This window comes from Phodopus roborovskii, unplaced genomic scaffold (assembly GCF_943737965.1).
Source record: "Phodopus roborovskii unplaced genomic scaffold, PHOROB, whole genome shotgun sequence".
Classification (NCBI taxonomy): Eukaryota; Metazoa; Chordata; class Mammalia; order Rodentia; family Cricetidae; genus Phodopus; species Phodopus roborovskii.
In genome coordinates, this window is record NW_026126599.1 from 275,733 (window position 1) to 300,540 (window position 24,808).

At 56.0% G+C, this 24,808-nt stretch overlaps 2 protein-coding genes across 6 annotated transcripts; one reads left to right on the forward strand and one right to left on the reverse strand.

The window, feature by feature from the left end:
• The first annotated feature begins 8,579 nt into the window (after positions 1 to 8,579).
• Positions 8,580 to 15,699, forward strand: Gigyf1 (GRB10 interacting GYF protein 1). Of its 5 annotated transcripts, none has more exons than XM_051205276.1 (26): positions 8,580 to 8,692; positions 8,768 to 8,833; positions 8,947 to 9,056; positions 9,156 to 9,285; positions 9,384 to 9,479; positions 9,605 to 9,716; positions 9,840 to 9,948; positions 10,190 to 10,230; positions 10,367 to 10,531; positions 10,738 to 10,991; positions 11,076 to 11,184; positions 11,838 to 11,972; positions 12,094 to 12,194; positions 12,366 to 12,537; positions 12,646 to 12,812; positions 12,955 to 13,055; positions 13,136 to 13,255; positions 13,443 to 13,543; positions 13,681 to 13,763; positions 13,847 to 13,987; positions 14,077 to 14,301; positions 14,558 to 14,748; positions 14,839 to 14,999; positions 15,082 to 15,251; positions 15,357 to 15,486; positions 15,569 to 15,699. In XM_051205276.1, exons 3-26 carry the CDS (start codon positions 9,022 to 9,024, stop codon positions 15,619 to 15,621), a joined length of 3,102 nt encoding a protein of 1,033 aa, XP_051061233.1. In that variant the 5' UTR covers positions 8,580 to 8,692; positions 8,768 to 8,833; positions 8,947 to 9,021; the 3' UTR covers positions 15,622 to 15,699. The 5 variants fall into 5 exon arrangements, with proteins under 5 accessions (XP_051061233.1, XP_051061235.1, XP_051061236.1 ...); XM_051205278.1 differs by having other exon boundaries at positions 14,561 to 14,748; XM_051205279.1 differs by having other exon boundaries at positions 11,079 to 11,184.
• Positions 15,700 to 18,098: 2,399 nt separating this feature from the next.
• Gnb2 (G protein subunit beta 2) lies at positions 18,099 to 23,250 on the reverse strand. The gene is made up of 10 exons (XM_051205282.1): positions 23,079 to 23,250; positions 20,669 to 20,814; positions 20,351 to 20,389; positions 20,138 to 20,244; positions 19,802 to 19,865; positions 19,559 to 19,721; positions 19,408 to 19,474; positions 18,966 to 19,167; positions 18,661 to 18,877; positions 18,099 to 18,577 (listed from the first exon to the last, which is right to left on the reverse strand). Exons 2-10 carry the CDS (start codon positions 20,723 to 20,725, stop codon positions 18,471 to 18,473), a joined length of 1,023 nt encoding a protein of 340 aa, XP_051061239.1. The 5' UTR covers positions 20,726 to 20,814; positions 23,079 to 23,250; the 3' UTR covers positions 18,099 to 18,470.
• Positions 23,251 to 24,808: the final 1,558 nt, after the last annotated feature.

A 24,808-nucleotide genomic window follows, 5' to 3' on the forward strand; every position in this document is an offset into this window, starting at 1 on the left:
AAGCCATGAGGAGGCAGAGGCAGATGGTTCTCTGAGTTCCAGGCCAGCCTGGTCTACATAGCAAATTTCAATCCAGTGAAAGCTACACAGTGAGACCATGTCTCAAACAAACAAACGCAACCGAAGACAAGAAAGGATACACACACACACACACACACACACACACACACACACGAAGTAAGGGAGAGGGGGAGGAAACACACTTCCAAAGAAAACCATGAAGGCGCACGTCAAACTTTTACATCCTGAGTTCATCAGTCTTAAGGAGAAGTCATTTCTGAATCTTTTAAATTTTTAAAAAAGTCTCAGACACAATAACTCGTAACCCAGGCTGGCCTTGAACTCCCGACCCTTCTGTCTCTACCTCTCAAGTGCTGGGATTATAGCATGTACCACCTCCAACTTCCTTCGGTTTATTTTTTGAGACAAGGTCTCACACCCGGGCTGGTCTGGAAACTGCTCCTAAGTGCAGGCGTTCAGGACGCACCTCTCCCTCTTGGCACATCGGTTCGCTCGCTCAGACAGGGTCTTATTCTGTAGCCCAGGCTGACTTTGAACAACTGATCCTCCTGCCTCTGCTTCCCAGCCTACCAGAAAAAAAAATCCCTTCACCCATCAGACAGGCACAGTCAGACCGCTTCTAAATCACTGCGCATTCACGTGTCCCCGCAAGCCCACGGCGCCCCGGGGACGATTCTGGATTTGACTGTACCACCTCGAACCTCGGCGGGCTCCCTGGAGGAGGCGGGGCTTGGCCTGGGGAGGGCGGCGGGGGGGGAGGTGGGGACCCCCCTCACCCAGCCTCAGGTCGCACGGGCACCCCGTCACGTCACGTGACGAGCTGGGGGGGGTGCGCTCCCGGGTCAGCGCGCACGCGGCCGGGGCGGGCGCCCTCGCGCTAGGCTGCGGGGTGCACCGCGGGCGGGGTGGAGGGGGGCACCCGGGCCGGTCGGAGTCCGAGAGCGAGGTGGCAGCGGCGGCCGCGGTGGCGTTGGAGGGGGCGGCCCCGCGTCCGTGTCACGTGGTACGAGGCGGGCAGCCATCTTGCTACAAACACAAACAGAGAGGAGCGGCCGCCGCGGGAGCGCCAGCGCCCCCCAGTCCCCCCCCGCCGCCGCCGCCGCCGCCGCCGTCCCGGCCCGCCGCGCGCCACCCGCCCGTCACCGCCACCACCGCGCCCGGGCCACCAACGCCCGGGGGGACCGGGAACCTCGTGCCCCCGGTAAGCTCTGCGAGCACCGGAGCAGGCCCGCCCCCGACGCCAGCGGCGGCCGCCCGGGAGCCTTTGCGGGCGGCAGCCGGAGCCGCGGCGCGCGCGGGCCCTCCTCCTTGGACATGTCGCTGGCCGGCGCGCCAGCCCTCCCTCCGGCCCGACCCTCCCCTCCCCTCCCCTCCCCTCTGTCCGGAGCGGCCCCGCGGCCTCGGCTCGGGGCTCCTCGCCTCTGGTTGGGGAGGGCGGGGGCAGGGAGGGAGGGAGGGAGGAGGCCCCTGCTGCCCCTCTGGGCGGGAGGACGGGGAGGGAGAGGGGACGGTGGCCGTCCGTCCGCGCGCGCCCCGCGCACCTGGCGCCCCTCCCTGAAGGGCACGCCGTCCTCCCGGCCCGCGCTTTCCCGCACCCCCGGGCTCAGTCCTAAGTAACGGTCGCGTCCCTGGGGTCCCCGCCAGGCTCCCCCCCGAAATGTCCCGCCCGGGCCTCTTTGCAGTGTGGCGCGCGCGCGCCCCGACCTCCCCTTTTGGCGGTGTCCCCCTCTCCCTCCCACCTCCATGCCAAGCACGGTCCTGGTAGCCGAACCGGGCGGGCCTGGCGCTGCTTGCGGGTCCAAGCGTTCCAGCACTTTGGCCGACATGGAAGCTTTATTCCGCCCGAGCGCCTCGTCTTGGGTCTTCACCTCGGTTTCTTGCGTTTTGAGCGGCCACCTAAGTGCTTGGTCATCGAGGTCCCTCTTCCCATCCCAGTTGTCCGGCCGCGTGAGACACCTGTCTGTCTGAGCTGGGGCTGCTGGGCTTCCCTGACACTAGACCAGGCTCTTCCCAGTCCATATGTCCCTGCTAGATGGGACAGCTGCAGGTCACTGCGCCTCACAGTTTGTTTGCCTGGAATTCTTTCTCTTAATTTTTTTTTTTTTTTTCAAGTTGAAAGACCCTTCTGTGTCCCCTCTCAGACCCAGTAGTTACTACAGTCCCTAAACAACTTGCTGTGCCTGGGAGATGCTAAATAAATACTTGGTGGCCAGATCTTTCCTCCACCCACCCCTGCCCTCCTCCCTTCTCACTGCTCAAAAGTGCTACCCATCCGGAAAAGCCCCATCCCAACAGCCCCTGCCCCTCCAAGCTGGCATGCCACTTTCTACTCAAGCCCCCAACCCAGCTAGAGCAATGCTTGGTTTAGTCTGGCACCTACCCATCCAACTATTCCCCTTGCAGCCCCAGGCCAGCCACCCTTCATCCCAACTAAATCTTTATTTCAGAGATTGGACAGCAGTATCCCAAATTGGGGGAGGATTTGAGGAAGTTGGCTTATTCTTTCTGTCGACTGGGTGGGCCCGAGTTCTTGAGTGTTGCACTTGGGGATTCTAGTAAAATTTAGACTGGCTTTGTCACCTAGTAATTGTAAATTAGTGGTTTGTGGAGATAGTGAATAAAAGAACCCAAGTTATCCCTAGCCTTGTACATCAGTTTTGGGCATTTAGGATAGGAAACACAGCCCAATGGTGAGATGGCTCAGTAGGTCAAGGCACTTGGTTTGCAAGCCTGTTGACCAAGAACCTATTTCTTCCCCCCATGTATGCCCCTCCCCCACACCATACACTAATATTAAAAGAGGAAAAGAAGAGCAGCCCAGCTTTAGGTAAGAGAGGGTGACACAAAAGTTTGAGCAAAGGATGCTGGAGGCTAAAGCGCTTGAGCAAGCGTGAGGTCGGGTCTCCAGAGCCACATAAATGCCCATGGAGGCTCACCTGTCATCCCAGCCATCCCATGGAAGACAGAGTCCCTCTTGCAAGAGGGCTAGCTAGATTAGCCAAAACCGCATATTCTGCCTCAGCAAGAGACCCTGCGTCAATTAACTAAATTAACTAAAGATACTAGGCATCATGTGAATTTGAATACATACATAGAGACTGTACACATGTAAAACATGAAAGTGGTAAGAAAAATCGTGGCTTGGAAGCCTATGCTGATCATGGGAACATTCAGGAAGCAGGAGGGTCGCTTTTAAGTTTGAGGTAAGCAGGAGACCTTGTCTCAACAAGCATCTAAACTAAGCCCAAAGTCTAAGAAGGAATTAAAAACGGCTGCAGGCTCGCATAGAAAGCCTGGACATACAGGATGGCTGGATGGATGGCTCCTGCCATCTATCACATCTCTGTCAGTCTTGGATGGTGGTGAGGGTGTCAGGGTACCCCAGCAAGGAAGCTGTAACTTTATTTTCTATGTAGTGGAGTCCCCTGCCTAGGCGAGCTAGCAGAAGGGATCAAATGAGGTAAAGCGTGAAAATGCTTTGAAAACTGTGAAGTCAGTTCACAATTGCCAAGCACTGGGGTTATTTGTCACTGTGGCTCAGAGGAGAGCAGGGGTAACTGCTGCCCCTAGGGCTGATGGGGTACTGTAGCCCTTCCTCCTCTACTGCACATGGAAGGAGAATACATACATACAATGTCTCTCCATCCATCAATCTGGGGAATGTTGCCTTCAACAGTTTGAGTGGTTGGGTGATTGCTCAAGTTTTGGGACATGAGGGGTTTGGATTCTGTTAACAGTGGTACAGGATGGTGCCAAGTTACATTGCTTTAGATTGGAATAAAGTTTAGGGATGAGAGAGTAAGGAAGCATTGTCCATAATTGTGTTCAGCTTGTGTTTGGAGCTCTGGGCATAAGAGGAGCAGCTCGGGTCCCCGAAGAAGCTGCCAGTTGTGCCTCCACAAGGGTCACTCTTTTAGTATCAAGACAGCAGAGGTGTTCAGGGAGTTGAGGTTAGGCTGTGGGGAGGGGCCTTTGTGAGGCAGAGCCTGGGAGAGAGGAAAAGACCCTTAGCCTAGGCAGCCAATAGATGGCGAGGTGGGAAAAAGTGTGGTCCCTAACCCTGCTGCCCTCCTGTCTTCTCCCTCCACCCCACCCCACCCCCTTAGTTTATCAAGACAGGGTTTGGCTGTCCTGGAACTCGAGCTGCAGACCAGGCTGGCCTCAATCTCAAAGAGATCTGCCTGCCTCTGCCTCCCTAGTGCCGAGATTAAAGGCATGCACCACCACTGCCCATTGATTTCTTTATTAGAAAAGGGTTTGGTTTTTTCTGTTTTGAGACAGGGTTTCTCTGTGTATCTTTAGAGCCTGTCCTGGAACTTGCTTTGTAGACCAGGCTAGCTTCTAACTCAGAGATCCGCCTGCCTCTGCCTCCTGAGTGCTGGGATCAAAGGTGTGGGCCACCACTGCCCAGCATTTTTGTTCTCATTTTTAAAATAGTGTGTGTGTGTGTGCGCGCACATGCATGTACACAAGTATGTCTCGTGGTATGTGTGGGGGTCAGGACAGCTTGGAGGAGTTGGTTCTCTCCTTCCACCATGTGGGTCCTTAGGACCAAATTTAGGTCATCAGGCTTGGCCACAAGCTCCTTAACCATTCGTGAGCCTGATGCTGTTCAACCTGTTCGCTTCCCCAGGCCTTGTCTCCTGGCAGGACCTGGAACTTTTCTCATGGGATAGTGTGACGAGGGAAGCCTCTCCTTGCTGCTGAGGGGCAAGGGAGCCTGTGTGTTTCTCTAGCGCTCCAGAGTGTCTGCCTGGACTCGTGCTGAAGGAGAGTTTCTCAGTGTTGTCATTGTTGGCATCTCAGGCCACCTGCCTCTACCTCACTATGTGCTGGATGACAGGCCTGCACTATCTGCATTTTGGGGGATTTAACCCAAGGCCTCATGCATGCTAGACAAGCATTCTGCCAACTGAGCCACATAACTTCTTTGTTCTGGGTAGTCCTGTGGGTTGTGAGGTAGTCCACAGCATCCCTGGTCTCTACCTGCTAGAAGCCAGTAGCACCCTTCTGCCCATGTTCCCCTGGGAGTAGAGTCTCCCTCAGTCAAGAGCACACAGTGGGCTGCCTGCTGCTTCCTAGGTCCCTTCAGTGTGAGGAAGAAGCCCAGTGCTGCCCTGTCCCTGGCACTTTTCTGTGGCTGGTTTGCAGGCTTCGGGGCTGCAAACTCTTCCTTCCCCTGGGCCTTCCCTTGCCTCTGCAGTGGCCCTGCTACATCTATATCACCTTTGCTTATTATTTCTTTCTTCTCTTTTTTAAAATTAAGGGTGCCATCATGTCCACCTCCCACCCCACCCTTTGCCTAGTGTGTGCACACACACCCTAGCATGCATGTGGAGGTCTGAGGATAACTTGGAAGAGTTGCTTCTCTCCTTCCATTGTGTAGATTCTAAGGCATCGAACTCCGGTCATCAGGCTTGGCAGCAAGCCCCTTTACCAGGCTGAGCTGTATTGCCAGCCTGCCTCTCCTCATTCTTCCCAACCAGGGCAGCTAGCTGCATGAAGGGTGGGAGGGTACAGGAAGGTTAGGGTAGGGTACCTCTTGATCTCTCCTACTGGACAGCCCTTCCACTGCCAAGACCAATCCCTGCTCCACTAGAAGGACTGACTGAGAAGGCTCCAGATTGTCACTTTAGAGATTGTTTGAAGGAATGTGGGGTCCTTTGTTTGGAGTGGGGAAAATATTTAGTCCCCACGGTAGCTTTTGTGTATCAGCACATGCAAATCTTTCTCTTTTGCTGTCTGTCTGGTTGCTTTTTTCTGTATTTGTGTATATGCATGTGTGAGTGCGTACACACAGGGAGGTCAGAGGAAACCTCGGGTGTTGATCCTGCCACCTTATTGGAGACAGGGTGTCATACTGGAGGCATCGTTCATCAGGTTGATTGGGCCATGAGCTCCCAGGGTCCTCCTGTCTCCACCTGCCATGTCCCTGTAGAAACACTATACATCTGTCTTTACATGGGTTCTGGGGCTTAGAACTCAGGTTCTCATGCATGTACAGCAAGCACTTTCCCCACTGAGCCATCTCTCCAGCCCTCTGCTTAAACCTGGAGTTCACCAATATGTCTAGATTGGGTGGCCAACTAGTCTCAGGGATACTCCTCTTCCTACCTCCCTAGTGCTAGTGTTTAGGCAGGAATGCATGGCTTTTATGTAAGTGTCAGGCTTGAACTTAGGTCCTCTGTTGGTGCAGCAAGTACTTTTCTGACTGAGCCATCTACCCTGTACCCTGCCCTCCAAAACGTGTTTTTTTTAATAATAATAATTACTGTTGTTATTATTATTAATTATTAAGTACTAAGGGGGATCCCAGGGCTTGTGCGTGCTAAGTGTATCCTAAGCCACCAACCCCACTAAAGCCTTCTTAAAATGATTGTTGATGTGGAGGACTGGAGAGGCGACCCTTGTAGAGAGGCCTTGAATGTGACTCACAGGGATCCAACACCTTACTCTGGACACCTACATTCAAGGGCATATACCGTCCTTCCCCCCACCCCACCCCACCCACATACACATAATTAAGAAATACAAACTAAGTGGTGGGCATAGGCCAGGCATGGCAGCGCATGCTTACAATCCCAGCACTCAGGAGGTTGAGGCAGAAGGATTTTCTAAAAGTGCAGTTAAGACATTTACAGTGTTGTGCTGCCATCCCCACCCCCTCCCCTGGGCCCATTCATCATTTGCCAGTAGTTCTGTCCCAACTCCCGGTCTTTGTGCTTGACCTGCCCCCAACCCCTGGCTCCTGTAAGAAACGTCCTACAGAGCTTTTATCTTGTTGTGTGTGTGGTTTTTGTTTGTTTGTTTTTGTTGTTTTGTGTTGTTTTCCTTCAGTGCTGGGAACTGAACTCAAGTCCTTTAGATGAACCACAAGCACTGTAAACCACTGTCTCCAGCCCCAAGTCTAGTTTTTGGCAGGGCTGGTGGTTGAGGACTGGGCTTTGTGTACACTAGGCAACTGCTTGACCACTGAGCAACATCTCCAGCCCCTTTTAGTGTTTGTTTGTTTGCTTGTTTTCCCTTGGGGTGGGGAATGGGGGAACTTGGACTTCAGATCCTTTTGCACCCACCACCTGGGTGCTAGGATTACAGGTGTGCACCACCACATCTGGTGTATGCGATGCTGAGGTCTAGGCAAGCTCTCTGCCAGCTTAGCTACATCCCCAGCCCCAGAGCTTAGCTATCTGTGTCTGACTTGTTAACTTAGCATCATGTCCTCGGGGTCTGCCTAGTTCCAGATCCCCTCAGGGTGGTCGTTGAGAAAGGTATGGTTGTGGAGGCCTCCAGAGTAACATGCAGCCCAGGCCTTTGCTGTCTCCCAGCAGCCATGTGTGGTCACTCTAGATCCCAGGGTGCTGGGATTCTGGGTCACGCCATTGTCCACCATGTATCTCAGTTTAGCTACAGGGGAGACCCTCTTTCTGAGGCCCCTCTGGTAGAAACTCTCTTCCTCCTTCCTCTAGATCCCTGGCATCCTGCAGCGGATGGGGACTGCAGAGGTACACTGGTCCAGCCTCCTGCCCAGCCAGTGATAGAAACCTACACACAACCCCTGGACACTGCCTGCCCTTCCTCCTCTATTCTGCCCTTCCTGGATGAACCCTCTCCTGAGAGTCTCCTACCCAGGCTCCTAGAGGAATCTGCCCCCCCCCCCACTGTTACCCCTGCTGCTTCATCAACCTCAGAGCCTGAACTTGCCTCTTCCCATATGGTGAGGAAGCCTTCTGCCAGCAACTATCTCAGAACCCTGATCCCACCTTGACCTTTTTTTTTTTTTTTTTTTTTTTTTTTTTTTTTTTTTCCTGAGGGACAGTTCTTGATGTAGGGGAAGGAATTTAGGACTTGGCTCCCATTTAGTAGATGAGCTTGGGGTGTTGTGGACACATGCTCTAACACATTGCTGTGAATACTCTGGTAGCCAGTCTGCTCCTTTTTTGGGGGTGGGGTTGGTCCTGACCAGACACAGCCCCCTGGTTCTAATTTCCAGACAAGTGTCTTTGTTTGTTTGTTTTTGTTTTCTTTAGAGAAATCTTGTTTTAAGATTTACTGTGACACTCCAAAATGGACCATTCCTCTATAGGACATGGTGGCCCAGTGGCTTTGTGTTTAGTGTTTCAGTCAGGGTTTCATTGTAACTCAGGCTGACCCTGCCCCTCCTGTCTCCATCTCCCAAGTTTTTGGGATCACAGGCATGTGCTACCACACCTTTTCTGTGTGGTGCTCGGGACAGAACCTAGGGCTCATGTGTGGTAAATAAGCAGTCCACCAGCTGAACTAAATCCCCAGTCCCTTTGTTGTCTCTGTAACAAGGTCTTACAGTGTGTCCCACACTGGCCTTAAATTGAAATCCTCCTGCCTCTGCCTCCAGAGTGCCGGAATTGCAAGTGTGGGCACCGCCATGTCTGGTCCTGGTGGCTGTACGTGTGCCCTGAGTGCACTGTACCCCACAGCTGTGGGCCAGAGGTTGGGAAGCCATCTCACTCGCTGGTGTAACCACCCTCTTCCTTTTCTTCTCCCTAAGGATCGTTTCCAGATGTGAAAGTTCCTCCCTGGCACTACTGAGGCTGTAGAGGATAGCTAGTTGCTTGGAGGCTCTAGTTAATCTCAGCCCAGGCCCTGCCCAAAGAAGAGCCCTTGCCTCCTCTGCTTCCCAGGGCAGGACTGTCAGGTGAGTGTTGAGCCACCAGAGGGCGCCCCACTGAGGCAGAAAGGGCTCAAGCCTCCTTGTTCTCTAATTCCCCAGGAAGCTCCTCTACCCTGACTCTACTTTGGTTAACTCATGGTGTACATGGTCTCGTGTCTGGTGTAGGTGAGTTCTTCAGTGCCAGAATGGCTGACTATCCAGATGAGGCCTGTCACTGGCCTGATAAGGTGCTAGCCCCATGCAGATGCTTACTGATGGCCCTGTCTGTGGCCCTACAGGTATTTGGACAGTACAACGCCTGGTCCTCTCTTCTCTACTAATCATTGACCTTTGAGAAGCATCTCAGCTCCACAATGGCAGCAGAGACACTCAACTTTGGACCTGAGTGGTGGGTTACTCAAGCTCTGGCCCACGGGTAGAAGCTGGGGCAATGGGGAGTGGCAGCGTGGACCTCTGTCTCTGCTTTTCCTTCCTGTGCCTGCTTTAGGCTGAGGGCTCTTTCAAGCGGTGGCAGTGTGGCCTCCCCACCCCCATCCCCTGCCATGCCCAAATACAAGCTGGCAGATTACCGCTATGGGCGAGAGGAGATGCTGGCCCTCTATGTCAAGGAGAACAAGGTGAGGTTTTGGAATGGAACGTGATTCCCTTCCCCATTTGCCTTACCAGTGAGTTGCCCCTGAGTGTATGACGTATCGGGCCTCCTGTCCCATCACAGGTCCCCGAGGAGCTGCAGGACAAGGAGTTTGCCGCAGTGTTACAAGAGGAGCCACTACAACCTCTGGCCCTGGAACCTCTGACTGAGGAGGAGCAGGTGGGGCTGGGCCCAGCCAGGCTGAGGCAAAGGGGTCTGGGGTGGAGGAAGGAGGAGCTGGGCTTGAGAGGATGGGGGTTGACTGAGTGATGTGTCCTCACTCCCGTCCCTGGCTCCCTCCTCAGAGAAACTTCTCCCTGTCAGTGAACAGTGTGGCTGTGCTGAGGCTGATGGGGAAAGGGGCTGGGCCCCCTTTGGCTGCCACCTCCCGTGGCAGGGGCAGCACACGGAGCCGAGGTAGAGGATGACTCCCCATGTTTTTCAGGGGAGGAGATGGGCAGAGTCTGAATGGGTGGTGCTAAGGATATAGAGGGTCACTGGAGGGTCCCAAACCCAGATGTGACCCTCCCCTTCCTTCAGGCCGTGGCCGTGGTGACAGCTGCTTTTACCAAAGAAGCATTGAGGAAGCTGATGGGGCCTTTGGACGCAATCCCCGGGAGATCCAGCGGAGCCAGAGCTGGGATGACAGGTGTGGTGGGAAGATGATGAAGGCAGGCAGAACAGGGGTGGGGGTTGGGCTGGCGGTGGGGTCTCTGTCGCAGGAAGCAGAAACGGGCCGGCCCTGGCCAGAGCCCTCTGGGTCCTGCCTGTCCTTTCCTTTTGGTTGTTTTGGGGGTCCTGTTGTTTTCTCCCCAGCCTGATGTCCCTCAGTTCCCTCTGCAGAGGGGATGGCGTATATGTTTTGACCAGCATCTTTCTTCCTTCCACAGAGGTGAGAGGCGGTTTGAGAAGTCTGCAAGGAGGGATGGAGGTATGAGGGTGTTGAGTGTGGTGGCCAGTAGGGTAGGGAGGCAATTGAGATGGGTTCCCAGGTAGAGGTGGGGGAGGGACAGGAGTAAGTTGTCATAGGATCCTTTTGTGCTTATTGTCTGTCTCCCCTATGCCAGCACGATCTGGGTTTGAGGAGGGAGGGGCTGGCCCGAGGAAGGAGCATGCACGCTCTGACAGTGAGAATTGGCGCTCACTGCGAGAGGAGCAGGGGGAGGATGGCAGCTGGAGACTCGGGGCAGGACCCCGGCGAGATGGTGATCGTTGGCGTTCCACCAGCCCTGGTAAGCTGGGGCAAGGTGGGGTTCAGAAACTGTCCCCATGGGGCCGATACTGGGAAGTGGTGGTCATGCACGTGAGGGATGAGGACATCCCAGGGAAGCTATGCTGGTTGGGAAGGCCTGGTGAGCTAAAGAAGGCAAATCCTGGTTTGGCTGGACACTCATTTTTGTGTTTTGTTTTGTTTTCCTTCTCCAACTTTTTCCTCCAGATGGTGGTCCCCGCTCTGCTGGCTGGCGGGAGCATGGGGAGCGGAGGCGCAAGTTTGATTTTGATTTACGAGGGGAACGAGGAGGGTGTGGTGAAGAGGATGGGCGGCTTGGGGGAGGCAGCTCTCACCTCCGGAGATGCCGGGGGCTTGATGGCTTTGAAGATGACAAGGATGGGCTCCCTGAGTGGTGCCTGGACGATGAAGATGAGGAGATGGGCACTTTTGATGCCTCCGGGGCCTTCCTGCCTCTTAAGGTACCCTCTCAGGGACCAGTTGGAGTTGGTGGGAGCTGTCCCTCAGCTGCCTTCCCATTGTCCACTCTGCACTTTCTCACACAGAAGGGCCCCAAGGAACCTATTCCCGAGGAGCAGGAGCTCGATTTCCAGGGCCTAGAGGAAGAAGAGGAGGAGGCTTCAGAAGGGGTGGATGAAGAGGGGCCTGAGGCAGGTGAGCCCTTAAAGCCTTGCAGGGAGGAGGCCAAGTTGTCCTCTGACCTGCAACATATGTGCACATGCATGTGTCAAGCCAGTAATCAGAGGCATGGAAAGGGACCTTTTGTCAGGCGTGAACAGAGTGACCTTTGGAAACTCTGGAGCCTGCAGATACCCACACAGCCCTTACCACTTGTGGGTAATAACCAGCACCTCACAGAGTGGGGCCGGGAGTCAGTGTGCACAGTGTAGACAGTTCAGTTCTCTGTGTCCATGCTTCATGCTTGATTGTGGAGGTGACCAGAGTTAGAAAGGATAGACAGACTACCCAAGGTCTGGGAGCCGGTCGCACATTAGCTTTGTGCTACCTCGCTGGCTGGCACGGTCTTCCCCTGCTCTCTTATTTTTATTGTATATGTGTATAAAAGCACGCGCCACAGAGTATGTGGAGGGCAGAGGACAGCAGCGGGTGTAGTGGGTATAGTCCCTGCCTTTCGCCCTGTTTGAGGTAGGCTCAGTTGGGTCTGCCATCTTGTGGAGAATCTCATGCCTCCACTTCCACAGGTTGTCGGAATTTCAACACAGGTACTCATGGTTGTGAAACAAACACTTACGCGAGAGCCTCAGCCCCTTCAGTTTTGAGTTCAAGTGGTCATCTGTGTTTTCCAGGTGGGAGGGAGGTGACCCCGCTGCCTCCTCCGGAGAAGCCCAGCCCCCCATCCTCACTGCCTTCCTTGGGCCCTCTCTGGACAACAAACGAGGATGGTGAGGAAGCAGTGGAGAAAGAGCTTCCCCAGGCGGAAGGTAGACTGCTGCGCCACGGGAGCGCCAGGGGGTGGGCTTGAAGTGCAGTTGTGGCAAAGTAGAGCAGCCATCTTGTCCCTTCCTCGGCCCCTCTCTATTTCACCATCTCCCCCCCCCCCAGGCGATGAGATGAGGGGACTGTGTCTGAGTCCTGGAGTCAGCTCACCTCCTGGCCCCCCTGGAGATCTAGAAGATGAAGAAGGCCTGAACCACCTGCAGCAGGTTTGGGGTGCCTGTACATGCTCAAGGGCCCCCACTCCAGGGTGGCAAAGCACCTCTGTCCCGTCTGTCCCAGATCTGTCTGACATGATTCCTGCCCCGCCCTCCTCAACCCAGCCCTCCTCCTGACGTTTGTGGTATCAGTCCACTCAGACTCGCCTCTCTGACTTCCAGGAGGCAGAGAAGCTGGTGGCCTCCCTGCAGGACAGCTCCCTGGAGGAGGAGCAATTCACTGCGGCCATGCAGACCCAGGGCCTTCGCCACTCCACAGCTGCCACTGCCCTGCCCCTCAGCCATGGGGCTGCTCGAAAGTGGTTCTACAAGGACCCGCAGGGGGAAATCCAAGGTAGCTGTGGGTAGCAGACTGCTAGGAGCTGATTTGCTCAAGCAGACTACAGTGCTTTCTGACCTGCCACGGCCACCTCCTAACCCCTCCCTCACACCCTTGTTCCAGGCCCTTTCACGACCCAGGAGATGGCTGAGTGGTTCCAGGCAGGCTACTTTTCCATGTCACTCCTAGTGAAGAGGGGCTGTGATGAGGGCTTCCAGCCTCTGGGAGAGGTGATCAAGATGTGGGGCCGTGTGCCCTTTGCCCCCGGGCCCTCGCCACCCCCGCTGCTGGTGAGCATTGTCTGCTCTGCAGGTTGCAGGGAAGGCCAGTGGGGGGGGGGCAGCAGCAGGACCTCAGGCTTCCCCACGAACTCACTTGCTAGGCATGCTCCTGCTGGGCACACTCACACAGGCATGCTCTGACCTCCCGCAGGGGAACATGGATCAGGAGCGGCTGAAGAAGCAGCAGGAGCTGGCTGCGGCAGCCCTATACCAGCAGCTGCAGCACCAGCACTTTCTGCAGCTGGTTGGCAGGTATGGGGAGCCTCAGGGCTTGATGTGGGCACAGTAGTGGTCCCAGGTGGTAACACCATCTGAGCCCACTATGTCTGCAGCCGCCAGCTCCCGCAGTGTACGACGCTCCGGGAAAAGGCAGCTATGGGGGACCTGACGCCGCCGCAGCAGCAGCAGCTCACAGCGTTCCTGCAGCAGCTCCAGGCTCTCAAAACCCCCAGGTCTATTGCACTGAGTGTGTGTCAGAGGGTGAGAAAGTGGGGTGTGTGTGTGTGTGTGTGTGTGTGTGTGTGTGTGTGTGTGTGTGTGTGTGTGTGTGTGTGCGCGCGCGCGCGCTGGTGTGAGATAAGGAAGAGATCGGGCTACAAGGGAATGCGGTGTTCTGAGGGCCAGTTGTTTGCTTCTCAGGGTTGGGGACCAGAACCTGCTCCCGACGATGAGCCGGTCCTTGTCGGTGCCAGATTCAGGCCCCCTCTGGGACTTACATACCTCAGCTTCATCACAGTCAGGTGAGTGGCCAGGCTGCCCCATGCCATGCCCTGGTCCCCTTACCACCTGTCTCTTCTCGTCACACTGGGTGGCTCTGCCTTTTATGTGTGTGTGTTTCCGCTGGGCCTGGGTGTCTGCAGCTGCCTTCCTTCCGCAGGTGGTGAAGCCAGTCTTTGGGACATACCAATTAACTCTTCGACTCAGGGTCCAATTCTAGAACAACTCCAGCTGCAACATAAAGTAAGTAGTGGGCTGGCCTGGTGAAGACCTGACTGGCTGAAGCAGGCGTAATGTCCCAGCTAACGATGTCCTTGTCACTGCAGTTTCAAGAGCGCAGAGAAGTGGAGCTCAGGGCAAAGCGGGAGGAAGAGGAGCGCAAACGCCGGGAAGAGAAGCGCCGCCAGCAGCAGCAGGAGGAGCAGAAGCGGCGGCAGGAAGAGGAGGAGCTCTTCCGGCGCAAGCAGGTTCAAGTCCCGCCTGTCTCCTGGCCTGGCCTGGCCCTGTCTGTGCCTGGTGCCAGCTGGCCACCAACACCCACCGTGTCCTCACATAGGTACGGCAGCAGGAGCTGCTGCTGAAGCTGCTACAGCAGCAGCAAGCAACAAATGTCCCTGTGCCCCCTGCACCAAGCTCCCCGCCCCCACTCTGGGCTGGCCTAGCCAAGCAAGGCCTATCCATGAAGACTCTGCTGGAGCTGCAGATGGAGAGTGAGCGGCAGCTGCACAAGCAGCCTGCATCCCGGGAGCCTCTGCGGGCCCAGGCCCCCAACCACCGAGTGGTAAGCAGCAGCAGCCCAGGGAACCTCCCCAATGCAACTTCCAGGATCACTCAGGGAGGTGGGGGTGGGGGACAGCGAGGGGATGTGTCCCCAAGAGCAGACTCAAAAGCTGGAGACCCGTTCTTTCCATTATTGGAAGAATGTCCCCTCTCTCAAGTCATTACCTCATCCCCTTCCCTTAGCCCCCAAATGAGCCTCCCTGCCTAGGTGTTCAGGGCTCATTATTTAGAGCCCCCTGACTTCCTGCCATTTGCAGCAGCTTGGGGGCTTGGGCACTGCCCCTCTGAACCAGTGGGTGTCTGAGGCTGGGCCACTGTGGGGCGGGCCAGACAAGAGTGGGGGCAGCAACAGTGGCAGTCTGGGACTCTGGGAAGACACCCTCAAGAGTGGCGGGAGCCTGGCCCGAAGTCTGGGCCTAAAGAACAGTCGGAGCAGCCCGTCTCTCAGGTGAGACCTGTTTAGCTGGGGTCTGTCAGGGAGGGATGGTTGCTAAGGTCCTGGGCTCATCTGTGGCCTCCAATTCCCCACCCGCCTCAGTGACTCGTACAGCCACCTGTCAGGTCGACCTGTTCGCAAAAAGACAGAAGAGGAAGAGAAGTTGCTGAAGCTGCTGCAAGGCATCCCTCGGCCCCAGGATGGCTTCACCCTGTGGTGTGAGCAGATGCTACACACCTTGAGTACCACAGGCAGCCTGGATGGTAGGAAGGCAACCCTTGTGGGTCATATTTGCACTGGGGACTCCAGACCTGTCCAGGATGCTTGACTGTCCCCTCCCCATAGTGCCCATGGCTGTAGCGATCCTCAAGGAGGTGGAATCCCCCTATGATGTCCATGATTATATCCGTTCCTGCCTGGGGGACACGCTGGAAGCCAAAGAATTTGCCAAACAGTTCCTGGAGCGGAGGGCCAAGCAGAAAGCCAGCCAGCAGCGGCAGCAGCAGCAGCAGCAGGTGCAGTCTTGTGGGCCCTGGGGGGGGGGGGCGCGAAGGCGCCCAGGCCTCTCCTGACTCCACTCTCGCGCCCAGGCCTCTCCTGACTCCACTCTCTTGCCTTAGGAGGCCTGGCTGAGCAGCACCTCCCTACAGACAGCCTTTCAGGCCAACCACAGCACCAAACTGGGCCCTGGGGAGGGCAGCAAGGCCAAGAGGAGGGCACTGATGCTTCACTCAGACCCCAGCATCTTGGGTAAGTGTAGGGGGTGCTGGGGAGCCCCGCTTTCCCTGCACAGGGCCTGGTGAGCTCACCCTCACTTCTCCCCTGGCTTCAGGGTACTCCCTGCATGGCCCTTCTGGTGAGATCGAGAGCGTGGATGACTACTGAGCAGCCTGTCCCACCAGCTCCAAGCGTTAGGCTTGGGAGGCGGCGGCAGCATGGACCCTTGGGTCTCCAGCCTGCAGGCTCCCAACAAGGAGCAGAGGAGGAAGCAAGGGGGGCAGGGCCCCAGCACTTGTTACAAACCACACGATGCACCTTAACTCACCCACCACGAGGCACTTTACAGATGGGGGAGGGCCTTTTTCTCTTTAATTTTAATCGTTAGGAGAGACAAAAGTATCATTCAAAAACTAGACTGTAGACCCTTTCACCCTTTTGGGGATAATGGGTGTGACATTGGAAGGTCCACAGAGGTTTTATTTTGTTTTGGGGTTTTTTGTTTTTGTGGTTTTTGTTTTTTTGTTTTGTTTTGTTTTTTTTAAGAAAAGATAAAAAACAATGAAAAAAAGTTAGGCTGAAAGAAAAAGAAAAACACCACACTGTTATTTTGGGGTAGTGGGTACCAGGCCATATGGAACTGCCCTGCCTGGCCCCCTTCAGGCTGCACTTACCCTGCTGCTGCCCCCAGAAGGTGGTCATTGGGGTAACTGGAAGTTGGTGTGCTGGCCTTTTGCACAGCGAGGCCCTCTCCAGAAGCCCTGCCCACTGGACCCTCCACTATGAACAGTTCCCTGTGATGGTTACTGTGGCAGGCGTCCTGGTAAGGAAGCCAGTTGCCCCTTGCCTCAGCTGCTTTGGGAGGAACGTTGCACAAATCGGATGAGCGGTCTCAGCTCCCTCTCCCTCCACCCCCTAACAGCCCTTCCACGCTGGCTGAGGGAGCCCGGGAATGACCTGTCAGTGCCAGCCTGTCAGAGGTGGGGTCTCAAGTCAGGCCTGCTGAGGGGCTGCCCCCACTGCTGCCATTTCGGGGGACAGCCTGGGTATGACACTGAGAGCCCCAGCTCCCTGCCTTTGCCACATGAATGTATTCTCTGGCCCCCAAGCCCGTCTCATCCCCTCCGAGAAGGGACACAGCCCTTCCTCCAGGAGCTTGAGAACAGCGCCTCCCTTTATCATGGCTTGTATGAGGGAAAGACACCGAAGTGTGGCTTGGGGCTGAACCTGTGGTGGGGGCCATTGTGGGAGCCCCTGATCTGCACCAGTTGTATGGGAAGCAGAACACAGCCCTGCCCTGCCCTGCCCCTCCATTGACCAAATGGGAGAGGAGCGAGCAGCCCCTCGCCCCTCTCCTGGGCGTGTTTTTCATGTTGGCTGTAAGGCTGGAGGTCAAGAGGACCTGTGTCCTGGGCTGGGGGCTGCCTTGCCTGTTGCTCACCGACTTCACTCCTAGTCCCCTGCCTGGGCTTGTCTCCATTGTTGGTTGGATTTTTTTTTTTTTTTTTTTTTCTTCCTTACATATGTTCTACGTTAGTGAATTCTCTCGTCGACCTCATTGCTCAGAACGCAGTATTAGGGCGACACTGCCACCGCCTCCCCTCCATGAATGTATTTCTCTTTTCTGCCCTGGGGAAGTGGGGAATGTCCCCAGTTCCTTCTTAACCATCTATCTCCAGAGAGATGACCTTTTGTTTTGTTTGTTTCATTTTCTGTTATTTGTAATTTTTTTTTTTCATTTTTGTGGGGTTTTTTTTTTTTTTTTTTTTTTTTTTTTTTTTTTTTTTTTTTGCACCAAAGTGGCAACTGGGTCAGTGTTGGGGATAAGGCTGGCCTCTGGGTGGAAGGACCCCTCCACCTACTTCTCCCTGGTTTTGACAGTGTTAGCGTCTGTGAAAAGACAATATTCTCTCTAAAGCAATAAGGGGGTGATGGGCCAGGGGGAAATGTCTTGCTGCTGCTGGCCCCCCAGCTCTCCTTCCCTCACGCCATTATGGTGGCATTGGAGGGGTGGGAGAGACTCCTGTTGTGACTGAATGTAACCTGCCCTGCCCCTGCCACAGCCAATGCAGGGGGGGCACTTGTCTCTTCCTACCCCTCCCCCAGCTAAAGAGACTTTGAACTTGGGGGCCCATGAGCCTGGAGAGGCCTTAACCCTGTGAGGAAGTGTAGGGGGAGCCCTCTCCCACCCCATCCCCTCTGAGAGTGGTAAATGTTTACAAGCCCTGAGCCCCTTGCCCAGGGACTCAGATACCCAGCCCCATCTTAACCCTTTCCCCATCCCAGTCTCGCAGGGTCCAAGCTGCTCCACCCCCTCTCGGGGTTCAGGGTAGTGTAGATGTCCTGTGTGCCCCAGTTTACCCCTACCTCCACCCCACTGTGACTACCCTTCCTTCCATCTACCCTTGTAAATATACTCCCAATAAAACTCGGTGTGTTCTCCCGGTCCACTTGTCTCCTGGCTTTTCCGTGGCACTGAGCTGGGGCAAGGGCAGATGGGGTAGGGTACACACGCCTCTGGGAACTGCTGGCCTCAGCCTTGTAGAGCAAGAGTGGAGGACCCTTTGTCTCTAGCTTGGAGGAGTCTCACACCCACTGCCTGTCTGCTTTGTGGGGGAGGGGATAGCAAGCAAGGAGACTAGGTACAGAGTTGGAAGTGGTTCCTTTATGGAAAAACTGAAAATATAATAAAAATTAAAATAAAACCAGTTTAAAAAAGCCAGCCCCTGGGGTTTCCATCTCCTGCCTCTGGCCCTCCAGAGGGGTGAGGCCCCAGCCCCAGGGCAGCAAAGGGTGAGGGCTTTCCTGCCCTTCCTCTTCCCCCATTCCATCTCTTATCTCCACAGTGGGCACCCTCCCCCCCGGGAGGAACCAAACCTGGGTGTAGGAGCAGGACCCAAGGCCCTGTAGCCCAGGGAGGGAGGCTTGGCATGTGTACCCAGCCCCAAAGCTCCGGGCCTGTAGTGTGGGCACGGGCAGGGCTGCTCCCTGCCTAGGCCCATCTGGGGTTGGGGTGGTTAGTTCCAGATCTTGAGGAAGGAGTCCCAGGAGCCTGTGGCCACGGCCATCCCATCATCTGTGACCCCAAGGCAGCTCACACGGTTATCGTGGCCAGCGAGGACACCTAGAGAAGAGAAGGACGTAGGGACTAGTCTGGCCCGCCCACACTTTATACCTCTACCCTCTGTGGGCCCCAACAGGCCTCACCTGCGCGGTCACCCTTCATGGCATCCCAGATGTTGCAATTGAAGTCATCATAGCCTGCGAGCAGCAGCCTGCCGCTGCGCGAAAAGGCAACCGAGGTGATGCCGCAGATGATGTTGTCATGGGAATACATGAGCAGCTCCTGATCAGCCCGCAGGTCAAACAGGCGACAAGTGGCATCGTCTGATCCCGTGGTGAAGGCATAGCCATTGGGGAAGAACTGCAAGATTTGGGCCAGAGACCATGAAGTGTGGGGCAAGGCAAGGGGCGTGGAGTGCAGGGGGCTGCCCACCATGCTCCCAACTTACAGCCACGGCATTGATGTCAGATTCATGACCTATGAATGTCTGTCGGCACATAGAATCCCGAACATCCCACAGCTTGATGGAGGCGTCACAGGCACCTGACACAAAGGTGCGGCCATCGGGGGCCAATGACAGGGACATCACATCCCCACTGTGTCCAGCAAAACCCACTGTCTGCTGGCCTGTCTCAATGTCCCACAGGGCACTGGAGAGGCGACAGGAAGAAGGATCAGACATGAGTTGAAGGACAGAATCCCTAGCTCTCCCACCACATGAGCCCAAACCTGACAGGACCCTCTGGAAAGAAGGCCTAGAGCCCCAGGTGGTGGGGAGGCCACTTGGCCCCCACGGGGGGGGGGGGGAAGACTAGGTGCTCAGAAATGCGCCACTGTGCTGGGCCCTGGATCACCCGAAGGCAGGGACCCCCAGCCTGGCAGAGCCTCACCAGGTGGTATCCCCAGAGCTGGTGATGATTTGGTTGTCGTCCAGGAAGCGGCAGCATGAAAGATACCCTTGGGAAAGGAGGTTGTGGTCAGATATTTCATGGAAGCTAGTGTACCCCCCACACACTCGCCTTTCCTTCAGGATCCACTCACCAGTGTGGCCCGGCAGCTCTCTGCTGACCCTGACATTGCCCTCTCGGGTCTTGAGGCTATAAATGGAGCAGATGTTGTCCAAACCCCCACAGGCTACAAAGTTCCCTGAGGGGGCGTAGGCACAGGTCATGACCCAGGAGGAGCGCAGAGGGATAGCATGGACCTAGAGGAGAGCAGCACCCCTAGTCAGAGCCAGTCAGGGAGAGCAGCCCTCTCCTACCCACTTATGAGGGCCAGTTTTACCTTGTTGGTGGTGTAACTGTCCCAGATTATGAGCTTTCCATCCTGGGAGGCGCTGACCAGCAGCCTGGTGGGCAGTGGCAGGGGGTGGGTGCAGACAAGTCAGGGTGTGGATGTCACAGGGTCCCTATTCCTTCCCGTCTAGACACACTCTTCAGAGACATCCTCCCAAATCCTCAGTATATCCCTGGTCCCCTAGGGATGCTGGAAATAGGTCTTCCCAAACTTACTAACAAAGGTTCTCCCCACCAGACCTGGGGAGACCTGGGGTTACCCCACATCCCATTATATAAAGTCACCCCAGAGCCTAGAGACACTAAAGCAGGGCCACCCACGCACCTTGAGTCTGTCCCCCAGTGCATGGCATAGATTTTTGCGAGGTGTCCACGGAGGGTCCTCCGTGTTCTCATCTGAATTCTCCCCACTGGGTCCAGCCCAGCTGTGATCTGGAACAACAGAGTAACAGAGATGGTACAAGGAGACCCAAGGAACAGAACCCCACCCAATACCCCTTCCCTTCAGTGCTACAAAGTAGCTATGCAGTCACCTCACCTGGGTCAGTGTGGAATCCCCGCATGCTTTTCTAGCGTCCTGTAAGTGATGGGCAGAGCAGGAGAGGGAAGGGGGAGGGGGAATAAAGAAAACAGGAGACAAGGCAGAGGGAAGGGAAGATGAAACAGACATCTGGAAATTAGAATCCCCTTTCTCCTCTCACCCTGCAATACGCACCACACACACACACACACACACACACACACACACACACACACACACACACACACACACAGAGCTCAGGTCAAAGGGAAGCAAGCACACTCAAGCCACGCCTGGCCGGGCTCGGCCTCCCCATCACAGCCGCCAGGCCCTCACCCGGATCTGGTTCCGGAGCTGCTCGGCCTCCTGTCTCAGTTGCTCCAGCTCACTCATGGCGCCGGGCCCGTGGGGCGGGGTTGGGGGCGGCTGGGGGCCGCGGGACGGGGGCTGGGGGAGGCAGCTCCTGGCCGCTGGCCCGAGGCCTGGGAGGGGGGATGCAAGGCTGACGTCAGGCCCCAAGACCGCCCGGGAAGCAGCCGGGAAAGGCGGGGTGGAAGCCCCGCGGCCCGGAAGGGGTCAGCTGGACAGGGAGAGCAGAGGACGAGGTACCCGGGGCAGGATTGGGGTCTCCGGCACCCGAGAGACGTTGCCAAGGGACAGACGACTTCCCCAATCTTTCTCCTGGGCCCCCGGAAACGGAGTGGGAAGTGCAAGAGGAAGAGAAGGGGAAACCCCTCCCTCGGACAGCAGCCCGGGCGGGACACTCGGGCGGCAGGAACTGGGGGGGGGGAGTCCCTTCAAAAACAGACCTGGCGTCCGCCCCAGCCCGCACAAGGCACCGCCCTCCCAGCACCTAATTTTAAAAAGGGGCGGTGCCTCTTTAAATTCACCCCCACACACCGCACACCCTCCACACACACCCCCAGCTAAGACAGAGGTGGTGATGGGGGGGGCTGAGGGGAGAAGCTAGGCTGTTCGTGGGGTTGCCTAGGCAACCGTCACCCGGACTGAGAGCACCTCATTGGTGAAGTGCCCCCACCCTAGCCTCGTTGCCAAGGCAACCGCATCCGCGGCAGAGACCTGTAGGGTGGGTGACCCCACCCCCGGCCCCCATCGCCCCCGCCCGACCTAGTCTCCCGCCTCTTCCCCCAGAACCGGCCAGGGTGGCTGTTTACAGGATTTGGGAAAAGCCGATTGAGCACTAATAGGTTCGGGACGGCTCAACACGGGATAATCCCCATTCCGGGCCGGCTGCACCCCATTAGCCGCTGAGAGTAGCCGGGAAGGCAAGCCCCCAAGCAGCCTGCTTCCTTCAGCACCGAGGTCGCCCGCCCCGCCGCGCCCGCATAAAGCCCGTGGGAGCCGCTCAGAAGTAATTAGGGCTCCGAAGAGAGGTCCCTGGCCCAGGGGCGCGGAGCTGTTCTCTCCCAGGCACAGGCAAGCGGCCCCAGACGGCTTGGCCCGACGCCCCTAAGCACCCCAAGTGCCCAGCTCTGCGCCCAGGAGCCCCCGAGGCCTAGCTGGCACCGCTCCAGCCTCCGACGTCCTGCCTTCCCTGGGACACCTGTGCGATCTGGCCGTGCACACTGCACTCTGGCGACCCAGGCGTCCCCCACCCAGCTCCCACTTCCCCCAGCCACTGGGCGTTCCTCTTCCCCGGAGATATTTCCCCTCAGTGAGTTCAGCTTTCTGCGCCAGTGCCAGGGGATGCCCCTCCAAAATGAGATGGGAGGGAGCAACGACACAACTACCACCCCATTCCAGCTGAGGACAAAAGCCCCTTCCTTCCAGCTGCCAGCAGCCCAGGTTAGCCGCAATGACACAGGCCTGGGGCAGAAGGAAAACAGGCCAGGAAGAAGCCACTGGGTCGGGGGCCAGGCTCCCAGCTCTAAGATTCCTCATTACCCTCCACGATTCCCTCAGCAGCTTCTAGACTCTAGGAATAAAGCAGCCACAACCCCCCAAACAAAAAAGGGGGTGCCACCGCCTCCGCAGGTGTGAGGAGACAAGGAAGGGTCCTCAGATTTGTCAGCTGGAAGGCGCTGGCTGGTGCCGTGATGCGAAGTGCGGTGGGCCAGGCCCTCCAGTCCCTAGGACCTCCATTTTGCCCAAAAGAAAGCTGAGCAAAGGGAAAACAGGGGACCAGAGGCTAGACTTGGGGTAGGGATTTGTAAAAACAATAGGGTGCTGAGATCTCCAATTTAGGGTCTGGGACTCGGAAAACACTGCCACAGCCCAAATCAAGGGATAGACAGTAGGGTGGAGACGAAGGCAAGGTTGGCCTTGAGGCCTTGGCTCTATCTCCTAGAATTCTGGAGTTCTGCACGTCTAATGCAAGCAAGGGTGTGAAACGAGTGGGCACGAGGGTTGTTACCCAGGGGCAGGCAGCAGGGTGGTGGTGGGGAAAGGGGGCGGGACAGGACTTAGAAGAAACCCGGAATTTAGCCCCCCAGCTATTAAGGGGGCAAGAGGCAGGCGGGGCTGGGGTGGAGGTTTAGGGTCAAAAATATGCCACTAATATTGCAGGGAACGCATGCATTATTGAAGCCAAGGGTCCCCCCAGTTCCCCTTCCGGGTTTGGAAACGACCGGGCCAGAGGAAGGGAGGGGAGGTCTGGGGAGTTACGTCCGTTTCCCAAGAACCAAACCCGGGAGACGGAAGGAACGGGGGCTTCCCCCTGCCACACACACACCCGTGGGAATTTGGGGCTGGGGGCGATGAGGACTCCTTTTGTCAGCGGAGGTACCTGAGGTGGTGGGACTCTGCCAAGGGGTCGCTTGGAGGAGCGCGGGAGGTCCTGTCTTCCTCCGCGGCGGAGGCGGCAGCGGCGGCGACGCGGATGGATTTCCTCAGTCACCCCAACTCAACCGTCCAGCGAAGCTCTCCCCAGAGCGGAGGGATCCCGCCCGCCAGTGACGCGGCCGTCGCCGCCGCGCCCAGGGCCAGGCTGGACGAGACCAACTACCCAAGTGTGTGGGGGGAGTCGAGACGCTAAAACACCACTTCAGGGGCAAAAACTGACTCGGTCACAATGAAAGTACAATTTCATGCTTTTCCAACTCATCAAGGATCACAATAAGTAGTTTACTTCCTGAAAAAGAGCAAGACATCCTCCCTAGGGGCAGCAGAGGTGGTAGAGGCGTAGGGGAGGGTGAACCGCCCCTCTCCGGTCACGTGATCGACCTCCTTCAATTCTTTGCTTCTCCCCCTCCCCATTGGGCGGTTCCAGACTGGAGGCTTGAAGGCCCAGTTCTCCGCTTAGCCACGCCCCTCTGCGTGAGACCACGCCCCTTCCCGGAGGCGGAGCTAGAGGAGTCCAAACCAGTGTAGGACACAGGGGCAAAAAAGAAAAAAGAAGACAGCGGTTGGTGACTACTAGGAGCCCAGAAAATGCAGTTAGAGGGAATAACATCCCTGTGGGGGGTTGTAGGCTCCCTAGACTAGGCCTCATACCCCGGCAATAGCAGTTCATATTCATTGATTTACAAACTAAAGGTTTTTGTTTTGTATCGTGAGCCCACTACATAGCCAAGGATGAGCCTGATCTGATGAATCCTCCTGCTTCTGCATATTAAATGCTGGGATTAGAATGTATGCATCACGGTGCCCGGTTTATGCAGCGTGTAACTCAAGGCTTCAAGCATGCTAGGCAAACATTTTATCAACGGAACCACCTCTCCAGCCTATACTTTAGTTTATTAATCCTCGCGATACTGATTCCAGACTCAGTTGAGATTAAGATCTCAGGCACCTGTAATAACTTGCTTGTGCAATCGCCGAAGGAAAGAAACTACACCGTGGAGCACCTCTACCAAGACAGCACAATAAAAGAATGAGCCTTGGTTTCCAAATCTGCTGACAGTTATACTCAAGTCCCCTGGATTGCTGGGAGACCACCATAGATTGTGAAAGTGTTTTGGTTTGGGGAAAATTCAAGTTTTCAAATGGCCTTTGGGCAGTCCTCACAGTTTAGGGGATCAAAACACACTATTCAAAATAGACTGTGGTGGTTATTGTAGACACTTGTAGAGACAGAAGAATCAAGATTTCACATTCATCTTCATCTACATAGTAATGAGTTGGAGGCCAGCCTGGGCTACATAAGACCCTCTCTCAAAAAGTGTGTGTGTGGTGAGGGGAGACTTGGGAGATGGCTCAGTCAGCAAAGTTCTTGCCATGCAAACATAAAGACCTGAGTTTGATCCCCCCCAAAAAAAATGTTTAAAAAAAATCAGGTAGAATGATTAGCCCTGTAGTCCCAAAACTTGGGAGATAGAGACTAAAAGTTGGGGCAAACCAGAGGGCTTGCTGGGAAGCCTGACTAAGTCAAGGAGTAGTCAGGGAGATCTAGGTTCAGTGAGACATCTTGTCTCAAAAACTAAGGTGGGAGGTGGAGAGATGGTTCAGTGGTTAAAAGCACTTGCTGCTCTTCCAGAGAACTTGGAGTCTGTTACCAGCATGGTGGCTCATAACCTT